General features: G+C 46.9%; 2 protein-coding genes across 3 annotated transcripts in view; both read left to right on the top strand.

The window, feature by feature from the left end:
- The window catches only part of LOC134058629 (SLAM family member 9-like), a 9,855-nt gene extending 9,118 nt beyond the window's left edge, over positions 1 to 737 (top strand). Inside the window, exon 7 of the mRNA XM_062515643.1 lies at positions 1 to 737. This exon is cut by the window's left edge and continues 10 nt beyond it. Within this exon, the coding sequence (XP_062371627.1) occupies positions 1 to 131 (131 nt within the window). The 3' untranslated portion in view covers positions 132 to 737.
- Positions 738 to 3,558: 2,821 nt separating this feature from the next.
- On the top strand, positions 3,559 to 13,304 carry LOC134058603 (uncharacterized). 2 transcript variants are annotated; one of them, XM_062515641.1, is made up of 4 exons: positions 3,559 to 3,831; positions 9,706 to 10,182; positions 10,398 to 10,439; positions 12,564 to 13,304. In XM_062515641.1, the coding sequence occupies exons 2-4, from the start codon at positions 9,711 to 9,713 to the stop codon at positions 12,827 to 12,829; spliced, it is 780 nt and encodes a 259-aa protein (XP_062371625.1). In that variant the 5' UTR covers positions 3,559 to 3,831; positions 9,706 to 9,710; the 3' UTR covers positions 12,830 to 13,304. The 2 variants fall into 2 exon arrangements, with proteins under 2 accessions (XP_062371625.1, XP_062371624.1); XM_062515640.1 differs by having other exon boundaries at positions 10,395 to 10,439.

Raw genomic sequence — 13,304 nt, 5'->3', positions numbered from 1 at the left:
TCTATGAGTTTGAGGAGTTCCACTGGAGCCCCTTCCCAGAGGAGGTGCTGAAGGGAAACCCCGCTGATGCAGACCGGAAGCTTCCTCTCTTACCCCAAACCACGGAACCCTACTCCGTAGATCAGCTCTAGAACTCCTGTCTTACCCCAAACCACGGACCGCAAACCACGAAGCCCTACTCCGTAGATCAGCTACACTTACCCCAAAACATGGAGCCCTACTCCGTAGATCAACTCTAGACCTCCTCTCTTACCTCAGACCACAGACTCCTACTCCGGAATTTTCCCCTCGAAACAGATGTGCGCTTTGTTCACACGTATGGCAGAACACCCAATCAATCGCTATGAACACTTCTCCACCCATGATGCTCCACAATACTCCATGATACTCCGCAATACTCCATGATACTCTGCAATACTCTATCATACTCCGCAGTACTCCATGATACTCCACAATACTCCATGACATTCCACAATACTCCATGATATTCCACAATGCTCCATGATACTCCACAATACTCCATGATACTCCACAATACCCCATGATACTCCACAATACTCCACAATACTCTATGATGCTCCCACTTTTCCCTTGACCTTCCCATAAATGTTTGTCCGCAATGCCATGTGATGCCATGTGATGTACCTGATGCCATGTGATGCCATGTGATGTACCTAATGCCATGTGATGCCATGTGATGCCATGTGTTAAAGTGCCATCTGTTTTGTACACAGAATTTAAGGTGCAAAAAGCATCAGAGCCAGACAGTATTTTGTTGGTAATTTTAAAGGGACACTTCACCGATTAGCATTAAGCTTTGTATCTTTAGAAAACCAGTCATGTTTTTGAATGGTTGTGCATCATTCCCTCAGTTTGCCCTGAGATGGGAGTAATACGGATTTCAATGAAACTCATGAATAGGACTTCCTGCTTTCAATGATGTAAAATGATGATTTTTGCATCATTGAAAGCAGGAAGTCCAACATTGAAATCCGTATTTCTCCCATCTCAAGGCAAATTGAGGGAATGATGCACGACCATTCAAAAACATGACTGGTTTTCTAAAGGTACAAAGCTTAATGCTAATTGGTGAAGTGTCCCTTTAAGTATATCAGGCCCTGACTTTGTCTTTTACTTTGTCTGTCCATTGATCCTTCTCTCTCTCATTCTCTTGTTTGTGATTGCTACAAGTCTCTTAAGTTAAAGCTTTCTTGGTTGTAGATTTGTTTTAAATGGAAAATGCTAAAATTGCTTCTAATACTACAATAAAAAAGTGGATTTCTTTCTAAATCAAATCTCAGTGTTTTACTCACACATTTTTACATCTTTGAGGACAGAATACGTTTTCAGAACCTTACCATGCACATCACACGTATTGTGTGAGATATGTGTTGTGTTGTGTAAACGAAAATGGTCACTGAGATAGACAAATTATGTGGGCGTGGTCTAAACTGGGCGAGCTCATGAATAGTAATGACCTCAAACTGACCAGCTTTTGTGATTGGCCTGATTGCATATGTGGGCGTGGTCTCAACTGGGCGAACTCATGAATAGTAATGAATTCAGACTAACCAGCTTTTCTGATTGGCCTGATTGCATTACTAGGTAAAAAATATGTTTTGCCGCTAGAGTGCGTCTAGATTTCTAGGCTACATCAAACTGGTAAAAAATCAAATAACCGTCTCGACCTTTATATCAGCGTCTAAATTAACTGCCAGAATAATTTAAAGGGTGTGGCTTAGAATTTTATAATTTGTGTTCAGAACCAGTGAGGATGTGTACCTTAATAGACACCTAGATCATAACAGATATAAGAGTTGGAATGAAATATAACTTTTTTCTTAGCTCCTCTGGCCCAATTCCGCCTAATCATTTTTCTACATTTAAGCATTTATTTGTTATACTTAATCCATAAATCATCCAATCATGTCACTATCCATCTCCATTTATACCTCATGTGAATGTGGACCCAAAGACTGGGTCATTTACCTCAACACAATGTATAGTTAAGACATTATGTTGCATGTACCCTCTCTTTTTTTGCATTTGTGGAAATTCAGGATGACAACCATTTAGCCAGAATAAACATACATGTGACAATATTTCAAGTGGATATCATTAACTTCTGTTTCATGTACATCTTGAAGATAGCAAAAACACAAAAGTTTGAAAAAAAATGTGTACAGGGGAGGAGTTTATGCAGTTTATTTTAGGCGAATTTGAGCATTTTTTGTGTTTACTTGAGCTGTTAAGCATCAGACATGACCTAATCATGGGAATCTTTTTTTTCTTAATTCCCCATGACAAGACAAAAATAAAATGGGCTGAATGGTGTCTGTGGGATGTATAGTTCAGGAGTTATGTTGATTTTAAGTTTTCATGTTTTACAGTGAAAAATCCAGGCCCGCCATAATAAATGGTTGAAAAAAACATACATGGGACAATAATTGGCGTTGAGGACAAAAAATCCATTAACTGGACTATCTTTCGGGTGCATGGGACCCCCCCTCCTACTAGACTATTACTATGTATTTAAAACAGATGTTTCATCAACACCATCCCTGCTCATTGGCCCAGTGAAAGCAACTGAAAGGTATGTTTGGAAATGCTTGACATCGCTGTGTGATGATGTCACAATGTTGGGCAAAACCACTCTTCCCCTCTGGGGGCTTCCTCTGTGTAAAGGCTTCTCACTCGTTCCTCCCCTGTGTAGGCCAAAGGCTTCTCACTCGTTTACTTTTGTTGCACGACACAAACCTGACATCTAGCTTTCAGTTTCACTCTGACAGGCCTGAAAGATAGTGTGCAGGAATGTGTGTGTGTGTGTGTGTGTGTGGTGTGGTGTGTGTGTGTGTGAGTGTGTGTCAGTGTGTGTGTGTGTTGACTGGGCAGCAGAGGGGAGGGGGAGGAGGTTTCCTGTGTTTGGAATGTCTGGATGTAATCAGCTAGTCTAGAGGAGCGGGAGGAGGAAAGGCTTCCCGATGTTTAGCAGCTGTATCTGGCCTTGATGTGGCCCTGATGTGGCCCTGGTGTGGCCCTGATATGGCCCTGATGTGGCACTGATATGGCCCTGATATGGCCTTGGTGTGGCCCTGATATGGCCTTGGTGTGGCACTGATATGGCCTTGGCGTGGCCCTGATATGGCCCTGGTGTGGCCCTGATGTGGCACTGATGTGGCCTTGGTGTGGCCCAGATGTGGCACTGATGTGGCCTTGGTGTGGCCCAGATGTGGCACTGATGTGGCCTTGGTGTGGCCCAGATGTGGCACTGATTCAGGAGGATTTTTGAGGTTGCTCTGGCTCCACTCCCCTTTTGGTCTTGTTTGCAGACTCTCCAAGAGAACGGGCAGGCAAGAGGAAGGGGGAGGAGTTGGAAGGAGGGGGAGGAGTTGGAGTTGGAGTGAGGGGGAGGAGTTGGAGGAGGGGGAGGAGTTGGAGGGTCAGAGCAACCCTTGCGTGGCTCTGACCACACATTCCTTTTCCGGCGCTGCCTGCACCGTTCTGCTCGTGTGCACAGAACTCTCCACGACAGTTTCAAACATACTTCACCTACTCTTAGACGTACCAGCCCACAGGAAACAAACTTCACCTACTCTCAGAGACATACCAGCCCACAGGAAATCAGACCGACAGCTCTTAAAAAAGAGACAGACGTTCAAAGAGGTTTGTGAAGGGAAGCTCTGATGGCGGAGGGAACTCTTGGGAGTGATTGTGAGTGATTTGGAGAAAGAGACACGATCAGTACAGACCTCGTTGCATCAACGTTATAAAGGTGGACTTCTGCTTACAGGAACAGACATCTTGTCATAAAAGACAGACTCCACACATCGGGTGAGTTAATGGAAGCATTTGTGAGGACACACACACACACACACACACACACACACGTACACACACTCACGGGTTAAGATGAGAGACAGCACTGGAGGAGTGTGTGGTGTAGATGAGAGACAGCACTGGAGGAGTGTGTGTGTGTGGTGTAGATGAGAGACAGCACTGGAGGAGTGTGTGTGTGTGGTGTAGATGAGAGACAGCACTGGAGGAGTGTGTGTGTGTGGTGTAGATGAGAGACAGCACTGGAGGAGTGTGTGTGTGTGTGGTTTAGATGAGAGACAGCACTGGAGGAGTGTGTGGTTTAGATGAGGGACAGCACTGGAGGAGTGTGTGTGTGTGGTGTAGATGAGAGACAGCACTGGAGGAGTGTGTGTGTGTGTGGTTTAGATGAGGGACAGCACTGGAGGAGTGTGTGTGTGTGGTGTAGATGAGAGACAGCACTGGAGGAGTGTGTGTGTGTGGTGTAGATGAGAGACAGCACTGGAGGAGTGTGTGTGTGTGGTGTAGATGAGAGACAGCACTGGAGGAGTGTGTGTGTGTGTGGTTTAGATGAGAGACAGCACTGGAGGAGTGTGTGGTTTAGATGAGGGACAGCACTGGAGGAGTGTGTGTGTGTGGTTTAGATGAGGGACAGCACTGGAGGAGTGTGTGGTGTACTGTAGGCCGCTGGGATTCGGTGTGTGGAGGGTCAAAAGCACATCCACACGTTTAAGTTCAGGAAGCCCTCTGTGTGTGTGTGTGTGTGTGTGTGTGGTGTATGTTTGTGTGGGGGTGGGGGTAGTTTTTAAGAGACAGGAACAACTGTAAGGATTTGGACTAACTGATTATGTTACTGTTACCTTAAATACAAAATGTTACACTATAATTGTATTCTGTCATTAATACACATAAATGTAATTTAACTTTAAAACATATGCTATAATTTCAATGAAGCGAGTGTAATATTGTTTGGTTTTGTGAGTGATTGGGTGGAGTCTTCATCTCTGATGGCGTTCCCAATGGGCAGTCAGGGCAGATAAGAGGGCCTCATCTATAGGGGACGACGGGCTAATCATCAACCTTATTGATAACACTCCACCTCTGCCTGGGTACACCACGCCCATACTAAAACACTTATGTACACTTCAGGAGATCATCATCATCATCATCAACTTTTATTGCCAGACTCAAGGTCCTTTCAGAAGACACAGACATGACACGCCCTGTATATACACTATATGCCAAAAGTATAGGGTCACTTGCCTTGAGTGGCATACAAACTTGTGTCACATCCCATCATTAATCCTTAAGGGTTTAATATGATGTTGGCCCACCCTTTGCAGCTATCACAGCTTCAACTCTTCTGGGAAGGCTTTCCACAAGATTTGGGAGTGTGGTTATGGGAATGTCAGATGTTGGACCAGGAAATAGCTCTCAGTATCCGCTCTAATTCATCCCAAAGGTGTCCTATCAAGTTGAGGTCAGGACTCTGCAGGCCAATCAAGTTCATCCACACACACCGAACTCTGTCACCCATGCCTTTATGGACCTTGCTTTGTGGATCCATGCACAGTCATGTTGGAACAGGAAGGGGCCATCCCAAACTGTTTCCATTCAGAGCGTTTAGAGTTCCCTTCCCTAGAACTAAGGGGCCAGGCCCAGCTTGACTAGACTATCCAGCTTGACTAGACTATCCAGCTTGACTAGACTATCCAGCTTGACTATCCAATCTTCACTGCTTCTGTTGCCTGTAGTAGCTGCCAAGACATACGTGCTAGATAGGCTACGTTGCTAACACACCAGACACCTGGCGCTAGATAGGCTACGTCGCTAACACACCAGACACCAGGCGCTGGATAGGCTACACACCAGGTGCTAGATAGGCTACACACTAGCACACTCACACACCAGCACACTAACACACCAGAGACACTAACAGACGTGAGACTCATGAGACGCTGGGGGTGGGTGTGTACGTGCTCATGAGTCACACTTCACCCACCACATGGACACAGTGACACATCTGCACCCGCATGGACACAGTGACACATTTCAGAGAGAGGGAAGCTGGACCCCTAAGCATGTTGTTGTTAGAGGAGCTACTGTATGTGGATGTTTTATCCAAAATTGACATCAAGTGAAGGAATGTAATATCTATCTACAGTACACACATAAACTCTGTGTTACTCAAATATCCACTAAAGTTAGCTTGCAAGCTAAACACTCCCTATGTTCCCACAGTCCTATGTTCTCTCCCACAGGCATACTAGCTTTATGGTTCTCCCTCAGACATACTAGCTTCATGGTTCTCCCTCTCCCTCAGACATACTAGCTTTATGGTTCTCCCACAGACATACTAGCTTTATGGTTCTTTCTCTCCCACATACATACTAGCTTTATGGTTCTTTCTCTCCCACATACATACTAGCTTTATGGTTCTCCCTCCCCCACAGGCATACTAGCTTTATGGTTCTCCCTCAGACATACTAGCTTTATGGTTCTCCCACAGACATACTAGCTTTATGGTTCTCCCTCAGACATACTAGCTTTATGGTTCTCCCTCTCCCACAGGCATACTAGCTTTATGGTTCTCCTTCTCCCACAGGCATACTAGCTTTATGGTTCTCCCACAGACATACTAGCTTTATGGTTCTCCCTCTCCCACAGGCATACTAGCTTTATGGTTCTCCCTCAGACATACTAGCTTCATGGTTCTTTCTCTCCCACAGGCATACTAGCTTTGTGGTTCTTTCTCTCCCACAGACATACTAGCTTTATGGTTCTCCCTCTCCCTCAGACATACTAGCTTTATGGTTCTCCTTCTCCCACAGGCATATTAGCTTTATGGTTCTCCCACAGACATACTAGCTTTATGGTTCTCCCTCAGACATACTAGCTTCATGGTTCTTTCTCTCCCTCAGACATACTAGCTTTATGGTTCTCCCTCAGACATGCTAGCTTTATGGTTCTCCCTCTCCCTCAGACATACTAGCTTTATGGTTCTCCCTCAGACATACTAGCTTTCTGGTTCTCCCACAGACATACTAGCTTTATGGTTCTTTCTCTCCCACAGACATACTAGCTTTATGGTTCTCCCTCTCCCACAGGCATACTAGCTTTATGGTTCTCCCTCTCCCTCAGACATACTAGCTTTATGGTTCTCCCTCTCCCACAGACATACTAGCTTTATGGTTCTCCCTCTCCCTCAGACATACTAGCGTTATGGTTCTCCCTCTCCCTCAGACATACTAGCTTTATGGTTCTCCCTCTCCCTCAGACATACTAGCGTTATGGTTCTCCCTCTCCCTCAGACATACTAGCTTTATGGTTCTCCCTCAGACATACTAGCTTTATGGTTCTCCCTCCCCCTCAGACATACTAGCTTCATGGTTCTTTCTCTCCCACAGGCATACTAGCTTCATGGTTCTTTCTCTCCCACAGACATACTAGCTTTATGGTTCTCCCACAGGCATACTAGCTTCATGGTTCTCCCTCTCCCTCAGACATACTAGCTTTATGGTTCTCCCTCTCCCTCAGACATACTAGCTTTATGGTTCTCCCTCAGACATACTAGCTTTATGGTTCTCCCTCAGACATACTAGCTTTATGGTTCTCCCTCCCCCTCAGACATACTAGCTTCATGGTTCTTTCTCTCCCACAGGCATACTAGCTTCATGGTTCTCCCTCTCCCACAGACATACTAGCTTTATGGTTCTCCCACAGGCATACTAGCTTTATGGTTCTCCCTCTCCCACAGACATACTAGCTTTATGGTTCTCCCTCTCCCTCAGACATACTAGCTTTATGGTTCTCCCTCTCCCACAGACATACTAGCTTTATGGTTCTCCCTCTCCCTCAGACATACTAGCTTTATGGTTCTCCCTCTCCCTCAGACATACTAGCTTTATGGTTCTCCCTCAGACATACTAGCTTTATGGTTCTCCCTCCCCCTCAGACATACTAGCTTCATGGTTCTTTCTCTCCCACAGGCATACTAGCTTCATGGTTCTTTCTCTCCCACAGACATACTAGCTTTATGGTTCTCCCACAGACATACTAGCTATATGGTTCTCCCTCTCCCACAGACATACTAGCTTTATGGTTCTCCCTCAGACATATTAGCTTTATGGTTCTCCCTCTCCCACATACATACTAGCTTTATGGTTCTCCCTCTCCCACATACATACTAGCTTTATGGTTCTCCCACAGACACACTAGCTTTATGGTTCTCCCACAGACACACTAGCTTTATGGTTCTCCCACAGGCATACTAGCTTCATGGTTCTCCCTCTCCCTCAGACATACTAGCTTCATGGTTCTCCCTCTCCCTCAGACATACTAGCTTCATGGTTCTCCCTCTCCCTCAGACATACTAGCTTTATGGTTCTCCCTCAGACATATTAGCTTTATGGTTCTCCCTCTCCCACATACATACTAGCTTTATGGTTCTCCCACAGACACACTAGCTTTATGGTTCTCCCACAGGCATACTAGCTTCATGGTTCTCCCTCTCCCTCAGACATACTAGCTTCATGGTTCTCCCTCTCCCTCAGACATACTAGCTTCATGGTTCTCCCTCTCCCTCAGACATACTAGCTTCATGGTTCTCCCTCTCCCTCAGACATACTAGCTTCATGGTTCTCCCTCCCCCTCAGACATACTAGCTTTATGGTTCTCCCTCTCCCACAGGCATACTAGCTTTATGGTTCTCCCTCTCCCACAGGCATACTAGCTTTATGGTTCTCCCTCTCCCACAGACATACTAGCTTTATGGTTCTCCCTCAGACATATTAGCTTTATGGTTCTCCCTCTCCCACATACATACTAGCTTTATGGTTCTCCCACAGACACACTAGCTTTATGGTTCTCCCACAGACACACTAGCTTTATGGTTCTCCCACAGGCATACTAGCTTCATGGTTCTCCCTCTCCCTCAGACATACTAGCTTCATGGTTCTCCCTCTCCCTCAGACATACTAGCTTCATGGTTCTCCCTCTCCCTCAGACATACTAGCTTTATGGTTCTCCCTCAGACATATTAGCTTTATGGTTCTCCCTCTCCCACATACATACTAGCTTTATGGTTCTCCCACAGACACACTAGCTTTATGGTTCTCCCACAGGCATACTAGCTTCATGGTTCTCCCTCTCCCTCAGACATACTAGCTTCATGGTTCTCCCTCTCCCTCAGACATACTAGCTTCATGGTTCTCCCTCTCCCTCAGACATACTAGCTTCATGGTTCTCCCTCTCCCTCAGACATACTAGCTTCATGGTTCTCCCTCCCCCTCAGACATACTAGCTTCATGGTTCTTTCTCTCCCACAGGCATACTAGCTTCATGGTTCTCCCTCTCCCACAGGCATACTAGCTTTATGGTTCTCCCACAGACATACTAGCTTTATGGTTCTCCCTCTCCCACAGACATACTAGCTTTATGGTTCTCCCACAGACATACTAGCTTTATGGTTCTCCCTCTCCCACAGACATACTAGCTTTATGGTTCTCCCTCAGACATATTAGTCTTTATGGTTCTCCCTCTCCCACAGACATACTAGCTTTATGGTTCTCCCACAGACATACTAGCTTCATGGTTCTCCCACAGGCATACTAGCTTCATGGTTCTCCCTCTCCCACAGACATACTAGCTTTATGGTTCTCCCTCTCCCTCAGACACACTAGCTTCATGGTTCTCCCACAGACATACTAGCTTTATGGTTCTCCCTCTCCCACAGACATACTAGCTTTATGGTTCTCCCACAGACATACTAGCTTCATGGTTCTCCCACAGGCATACTAGCTTCATGGTTCTCCCTCTCCCACAGACATACTAGCTTTATGGTTCTCCCTCTCCCTCAGACACACTAGCTTCATGGTTCTCCCTCTCCCACAGGCAGCATGGACGCCATCTTCAACTTGCTGGACGTGGCGGAGAAGCTGTACTCGCTGTGCCGGACCGTGCAGGACAACAAGGAGCAGTGCGCTCGCCTGGCCAACTTCCTGTCCTCCATGCAGGGCGTCCTGCGCGGTCTGCAGAGGCAGGACCCCAGCCGCCGGCCTCCCGACCTGGACACGCGTCTGGCCGCGCTCGGGACGTGCTTCAGGGACGCGGAGGAGCTGGTCAACAAGTACGGCAGCGCGGGCCTCCTGGCCAAGGTGTTCAAGGCCAAAACCATGGAGGACGACTTCCAGGGGGTGTTCGAGCGCCTCGAGGAGCTGCGGCAGCTGCTCTCGCTGTCCCTGCAGGTGGAGCAGAGGGGTCAGGTGCAGTCCGTGCACGACACCGTCGACAGGTCGGAGGTCAAGATCGACATGCTCAACGAGAAGATGGACAAACTGATGCAAGACAAAGAGGTGAAAGGAAAGAAAGGTAAGAAGCAGGTCAGTGGCACTTGCTGCAGAGAGTGAAAACATAGGTGTTTGGGTAGGATTCTTAAATGATCATTTAACACATACACACACACACACACACACATACACACACACACACACACACACACACACACACACACACACACACACACACACACACACACACACACACACACAGATTAAGATGTGAACTGTTTGTCTCATCCTCAGCAGGACCTGAGGCTCCGCCCCCTGCGGCCCCCTCACAGGATGCAGGTAAACACTGCTGTACACCTGCTGAACTCACCACATGCACACACACACACACACACACACACACAAACAGGTAAACACTGCTGTACACCTGCTGAACTCACCACATACACACACACACACACACACACACACACACACACACACACACACACAGGTAAACACTGCTGTACACCTGCTGAACTCACCACATACACACACACACACACACACACACACACACACACACACACACACACACACACACACACACACACACAGGTAAACACTGCTGTACACCTGCTGAACTCACCACATACACACACACACACACACACACACACACACACACACACACACACACACACAGGTAAACACTGCTGTACACCTGCTGAACTCACCACATACACACACACACACACACACACACACACACACACACACACACACACACAGGTAAACACTGCTGTACACCTGCTGAACTCACCACATACACACACACACACACACACACACACACACACACACACACACACACACACACACACACATTGGCAATGACTGAAATGTGCCTCACTAGACCTACAACTGCACTGCATGGGGCACTTCTACTCCAAATGCACTGACATGACCAGAGTGGATAGTCTAGTGTTGTGGATAGTCTAGAGTGTTGTGGATAGTCTAGAGTGTTGTGGATAGTCTAGAGTGTTGTGGATAGTCTAGAGTGTTGTGGATAGTCTAGAGTGTTGTGTATAGTCTAGAGTGTTGTGGATAGTCTAGAGTGTTGTGGATAGTCTAGAGTGTTGTGGATAGTCTAGAGTGATTTGGCTATTATAGAGTTTTGTGGATAGTCTAATGGCCTGTACAGACTACACATTTTTTTTGTCTTTCACTATTATCTTTTATGATTGACCATATCAGATTAGGCGATCAGAGAACCACAAAATCTTGCCGCGTCTTGGTCGAAAGAGTGGCCACATTACAAGATCATCTGTCGTAGCCTTCTCATCGTGTGTGGTCACAGTGTCAGTGTCAACACGGGAGTCGTAGGAGATTCCCAAAAAATTCTGACATGCTAGACTTTTGGTCGTAACGTCGTAGAATGTCGCAGACAATAAATCGCGCCCGACTTTGACTATTCGGACACGACAATGGAAATTTGTCGGCCACGACACAATCGTGGCAAAATCGGGCTGAAACCATGTAGTCTGCACAAGCCATAAAGTGTTGTGGATATTCTAGAGTGGTAGTCTAGAGTGTTGTGGATAGTCTAGAGCAGAGCCATATAGATAAAGTATAGTGTATCTATATGGCTCTGGTCTAGAGTAGTGTGGATATTCTAGAGTGGTGTGGATATTCTAGAGTGGATTAGCTATATTTACCCCTCTGCTGGAGAAAATGTGCATGCCATTTTTTTATTACAGTAACTGGGAAGAAGTAACAATAAAGTACATTGATTTATTTACAAGCTAGCGAAATGGTAAGCATAAGTTCAGCAGAACAATGTGGATGTTAAAAGGTCAGAAACGCGATTTAAAACAAGTTTCCTCTTTCTCACTTCTCTTACCGGGACGCTAAGTTCCAATGTTGCAGGGCTGGTTTTGGGCCTGGGGACGCTAGTGAGAGTGGGGGGATGCTAGAGGGAGAGGATAATCCAAATGATTTCTAAACACGTTTTTCAAGTTGAAATAGTTGCCTAGTTCCCCTTTAAGGGAAGGAAAAGTCAAAAAGTCACAAACTGAAATGTCAAGCGGTGCAAAGTGTGACATCATCAAAGCATGCCCAGATTCAGCACTGTTGCAGAGCAACCATAACCGGTTCCGTGTGTTCCAATTGGATGATTAAAGTTCTCAAGAAACTGATTAAACGGATTAAAGTTGGTATGAGGAAATGTATGTATGCCTAATGCATGAGAGGGGAGGAGTGTCTTATGTGGCAATGGGGCCTTTTTGTCTGTATTTCAGCCACTAGTGTCTGAGGGTAAACCACACACACACACACACACTTTTAAAGATGTCGCTCTGTTTTGTCACTCCTCCTTTAACACTCCTCTTCATAGGAGAGCTTGCCCCTACTGAAGTCTAATATGTGTGTGTGTGTGTGTGTGTGTGTGTGTGTGTGTGTGTGTGTGTGTGTGTGTCCCCTCAGTGGCAGCGCTAAGTGCAGTGCGCAGCAGGTTCGTGGAGAAGGCGAGCTTGTCCCTGCTGAAGCAGCTGCTGGATGAACTGCGCACTGAACGCGTGCTGAACGAGGAGGAGGCGGAGTCAGTGCTGGAGGAGCAGGCGGCCCGAGCTGACCGTGCCCGCTGCCTCATCGACATCGTGCGCAAGAAGGGCCGCCGCGCCAGCGAGAGCATGATCGCCCACCTGAGGGAGAAGGACCCCGCACTGACCGAGACCCTGGGGCTCGTCTGAGGGGAGGAGGGAGAAGGACCCCGCGCTGACCGAGACCCTGGGGCTCGTCTGAGGGGAGGAGGGAGAAGGACCCCTCATTGGCCGAAACCCTGGGGCTCGTCTGAGGGGCAGGAGGGAGAAGGACCCCTCATTGGCCGAAACCCTGGGGCTCGTCTGAGGGGCAGGAGGGAGAAGGACCCCTCATTGGCCGAAACCCTGGGGCTCGTCTGAGGGGAGGAGGGAGGACGAGGGCTGGACCACGCAGGTGTGGGCGGAGCAGAGAACTATTGCTGGAGAGGAACTCCAGTGGTGTCACATGACACTCGGCCGGAATGTTATCTGCATAAAAAGCAGTTTTGTGACCAAAAAGCTGTGGGTGTGCTGCTGTCAAACTAACTTTACATCACTTGGCTGCTTGTCATAAACAGTGCCTTTTTTGTGCCATCTACAGTATATTTTATATGTTTTAAAAATATATCTTCTTGTGTCAGCCATA

Source organism: Sardina pilchardus, chromosome 2, assembly GCF_963854185.1.
Source record: "Sardina pilchardus chromosome 2, fSarPil1.1, whole genome shotgun sequence".
Taxonomy (NCBI): Eukaryota; Metazoa; Chordata; class Actinopteri; order Clupeiformes; family Clupeidae; genus Sardina; species Sardina pilchardus.
This window is presented reverse-complemented; position numbering and strand designations above follow the sequence as displayed.